At 39.0% G+C, this 4,182-nt stretch overlaps 1 protein-coding gene across 1 annotated transcript; it reads left to right on the top strand.

Moving 5' to 3' along the window:
* The first annotated feature begins 308 nt into the window (after nt 1–308).
* Nucleotides 309–3,876, top strand: GCC88 (GRIP and coiled-coil domain containing 88 kDa). Its single transcript, XM_011500509.1, has 8 exons — nt 309–640; nt 720–769; nt 840–1,010; nt 1,090–1,235; nt 1,308–1,551; nt 1,611–1,911; nt 2,290–3,031; nt 3,126–3,876. Exons 1-8 carry the CDS (start codon nt 559–561, stop codon nt 3,298–3,300), a joined length of 1,911 nt encoding a protein of 636 aa, XP_011498811.1. The 5' UTR covers nt 309–558; the 3' UTR covers nt 3,301–3,876.
* Nucleotides 3,877–4,182: the final 306 nt, after the last annotated feature.

Below are 4,182 nucleotides of genomic sequence, written 5' to 3'. Positions count from 1 at the left end.
GCATTGATTGGCCAAGCAATTTCAAAGCAAAATCCCTAACTATTTTTTTCATCGCATAAAAACTTCTATTCTCAATTTTAATAGCCTAATTCTATCAAAAAGGCCCATGAAATGGATAAGTATGCGTTTCTACAATGCCATACAGCGCTAGTATGGACGGTAGGTGGATTACAAAAATTGGACTTTAAACGCTAACTATGAACACTCTGTTCTCTCGCACCCCCTCCTCCTCCTCCTCCTCCTCCGCCCTCTTCTCCTCATCGTCCCCTCACCGCTCCATCCACGGACCTGCCAGCCATCGTCCCCCTCGCCAACCCCTCGCCAGACTAACAGTATTTTCAACATGATAACGTTCCGCTAGTCAAAGCCAGTTGGAAGTATTGTCTGCTTGTAAATTTATATCTATTTTGTGGTTAGAAAAGATCAACAACATGTCTCTCCGTGGTTTACACGTCGGTTCAATGACGTGTTCTTAGAATATCGCTTTACTCGGTAAAAATGCGTCTGTAATTGTCACATCTCTTCATCGCGACTAGATGTAGTAGATAAAGGATAATAATGTCTTTCAAAATGGTAAAAAATGCAAATATGCAAAATGAAACGCGGTCGAATCAGCGAGACTTGCAAAACGAGCTTCATGGTACGTATGCTGGTGGTATATTGGTTTTACCCGGGAACTTAAAAAGAATACTAACGTTATCAAATTGCTGTAATTGCAGATTTGAAAGTGGACGAGCAATCGGCAGGTATACAAGAGAAAGAGCCAAAGGTGCGTTAATTCATGTATATTTTGAAATAGCAATATAAGAACAATATTGTAACGGAAGCGTTTTTAACAGATGCAGTCCTCAAATATGTTGGATAAAACAAATTCAGAGGACACTGTTCAAGGGCTGAAAAATCAACTTGAAACTCTAATGAATTCCTTGGCGGTGTTATCGACTGAAAAGTCAAGGATGGAGGCAAATTTTCAGACCGAAAAGAAGCAAATTCGAAGCGAACGCGAAGAGGTGTTACAGCATAAAGACTATTAATTATTCCTAATGGTATATTTGTAATGTACGATAATGGGATAAAATAATTTTGCAGCACGAAAGAGTAACAAAGAATTTGAAAGAAAAGCTAAAGCGTATTCAAGGTCATGCTACGTCGGAAGTCGAACATCTGAAATATAAATTAATTATGGAGCGGCATGAGAGAGAGAAGGAACAAAGTGAACACGCCGCGTCGATTAAGTAATATTCCAATTCTATTAAATTATTATTAATTTACATGTAAATATATTCTACAAAACAACATATTTATAGAGAATTACATAAAAAGATTCATAACGAGCAAAGAGTAAGAGATCAATTAGAAGTGCAATTGAAGGAATTAAAGTTTTTGATGCCTAGCAAGTCCCAAAATAGAATATTAGAGGCGGAGCTTGACGTGGTGAAGAATAAATTAAAGCAAGCGGAAGCAGCCGTCAACGAAGCACCTACAACGCTATTGAAGCTTCAATCGGAAATGTCCACGATGAAAAAGAGGCATAAGGCTGCGATTCTAGAGGTAGGATTATTATGTCACTATTAATTTTGAGAAACGAAATAATAATAAACGTCTGACAGGAACAGAAAAAACTTACAGCTGCGGAACAAGAAATGAGATCGTTGTCTGCGAGTCATGAATCGAGAGTTGCTGGTTTAGAAGGTCGATTAGCAGAATTGTCGGATATTGTCGGTGGTTACGACAGACTTCGTCAAGAGGATCAAAAGACTATTTATAAATTAAAAGATCAATTAATTGTATTACAAAATAATAATAAGCAAAGCACCGATCAAACTTCACACGAACTGGCAGAGAAAATTAAAAGCTTTTATTTTGAACTTGTTGAATTAGATAAAGGCAGTTCATGTTCCAACGTTAAAGGTAATTATTCTAAATTATTACATATTGAATAGGTTTTTCTAAAGTATTTAATACATTTAATGTAGAGTCTTGTACAATAGCTTATACTCGAGATTTTTCATAAAGTTTTTTTAAATAATGGTTTGTTCATCTTTACAATGTAATAAATTGCTAATTTGTAAAGTTCTAATGCCAAGTATCGCTAGTATATTCCAATTGTCTAACGTGAACTAAGAAAATCTTAAAATTTCAATATTCAATGGAAATTTAATTTTTGAATATCTTATCGTTAGTTTAGTTTACAAATTTATTAAATATTTACTATTTAGGATGCAAACTAGCAATAGTCATGTTTAAAATTTACAAAATTTTTATGCTTACAATCCTACTGCTTTCTAGATTTGCTGAATAGTCTGAAACTCTGTGATAATAGTGAAGCTTTTAGTTATAAAGAAAAATACGAGACTGTGATTAAAGAATTTGAAGAATATAAGGAACGCTTTGCTGCGAACGAAGTACGATATCAAAATCACGAAAACGGCATTTCAAACGATGAAATGCAACTGCACAGAGCAAAATCTCATAATAAAAATTTAGAAGAGAAATTACGTATGCTAGTTGCCGAATTATCAGAGAAAGAAAGAGATTTTAAAGTGAGATTGGAAAAAGAGCAGCAGCAAATGCAAGAGCAGTTTGCAAAGACCGAGAGCTTATTGGTAAAAAAAGATATCGAACTTAAGAATAAGATAGACAATTTAGAACAGCAACTTCTCAAACAACGCGAACGTTCGCTAATTGTAATACAGGAAAAGGATAAAGAGATACGAATACTTAAATCGTCTTTCGATGCATTACTACCTAAAAAGAATGCGTTAGATACGGTCAACCAAAAATTTCATTTGCCAATGAGGCACATAAAAACCGAAGTAACTGATTTGGTCTCCGGTCTTTTAACCACTGATAATAATCCTCCAATGATTCATTACACTCAGGAATTAGCTAGGAAGGAAGTTCAAGTTTCCAGCTTACGAAAGCAGACGGTGCAAATGGAAATAGCGCTTCGTGATTTAGAGAGAAATTCATTTCACACGGCGGAAAAACACGAGGAGGAAATTAAAAAATTAACAACTCAAATAAAAAGGTATGTATGAAATTATTTCCGAAAAATAAAAACAAATATATATATATATATATATATATATATATATATATGAAAATGCTAACATTTATTACAGATTGGAAGCTTCCAAATCGCGGGAAGGTGCTAATCTGGAGTACTTAAAAAACGTTTTCATTAATTATTTAACGAGCGACGATGCTGCGGGTAAGTGCCACATGCTCAATGCCATATCAACAGTTTTACAATTCACGATCGAAGAAGTGGATAAAATTTCCAAGTATAAGAGATGAAGTATCATATTCAATTGGTCCATGCGACAATAGCAGTCGCAATGACGTACTCGAAGCCTAAAGAAGAAACATCTATACGTGCGACGCATTCGCGCGGTATTGAATTTTGAAGCGGTGCAAGGATATGCACATACGAAATAAATCAATGCATAGAGCAATTCAAGATAGCAAAACAAAGAATCTACCGATTCATTCGCTGTTGTATAAAGTAAAATGCGAGAGCGAGCGCTGGTCGCATATTGCCGACTGTCTCGCTCATTGCCACACGAAGGCGCGCGCACGCATGAAAAATCGCGTTTAAGAGGCGCACAGCGAGACAAGGAGAACAAAACACCTGCGCGACAGAGCGAGATGGCGAGCACAGGTACGGCCGTGGAAAGAGACGCAGGCGAACATGGAAGGAAGAACGGGAGGTGACTACGTGTGTCTCTCGCGCCGCCTTTCCAGGCCGCGGCACAGCCGGACGGACCGAGATCCGTGTCAATAAACTTGAATCTGGCACGACAGGCCGAGAGCGACAGCTCCCTTCGTCCTACTCCACCTCCCCCACGACCCTCGTGCTTCTCTACCACGCTCACCTCCTCCCCCTTCCCCTCCCCATCATCATACAACTCCTCTCAATCCCTCCACCTCCTCCTCGCGCGCCTTCCTCTCTAGCTCTTTCTCTCCACTGGAGATCGTCGATCGCCGTGTCCGCGGCCGCGTTATCCACCACGAACGGATCCCTTCGCCTCTCCTGACCCCTCCTCTTTCGTCGACTTTCTTTTTCATATGTTTCGCGTGTTTTCGCACAAGCGAGAAACGAGCAACACCCCCACCCACCCCCCCCTCCCCTCCCCTCCCACCTCCTCCTACTCCTCCTACTCCTCCTTCTCCGCCTCC

Source organism: Ceratosolen solmsi, unplaced genomic scaffold (assembly GCF_000503995.2).
Source record: "Ceratosolen solmsi marchali unplaced genomic scaffold, CerSol_1.0 scaffold56, whole genome shotgun sequence".
In the NCBI taxonomy this organism is placed as follows: domain Eukaryota; kingdom Metazoa; phylum Arthropoda; class Insecta; order Hymenoptera; family Agaonidae; genus Ceratosolen; species Ceratosolen solmsi.
This window is presented reverse-complemented; position numbering and strand designations above follow the sequence as displayed.

Bases quoted from the DNA above. Each gene is read 5' to 3' on its own strand.
- GCC88 (XM_011500509.1), top strand. From the start codon at position 559: ATGTCTTTCAAAATGGTAAAAAATGCAAATATGCAAAATGAAACGCGG. The intron at 770-839 runs GTGCGTTAATTC...CGTTTTTAACAG, and splicing joins TACAAGAGAAAGAGCCAAAG to ATGCAGTCCTCAAATATGTT. The intron at 1,011-1,089 runs GTGTTACAGCAT...ATAATTTTGCAG, and splicing joins TTCGAAGCGAACGCGAAGAG to CACGAAAGAGTAACAAAGAA.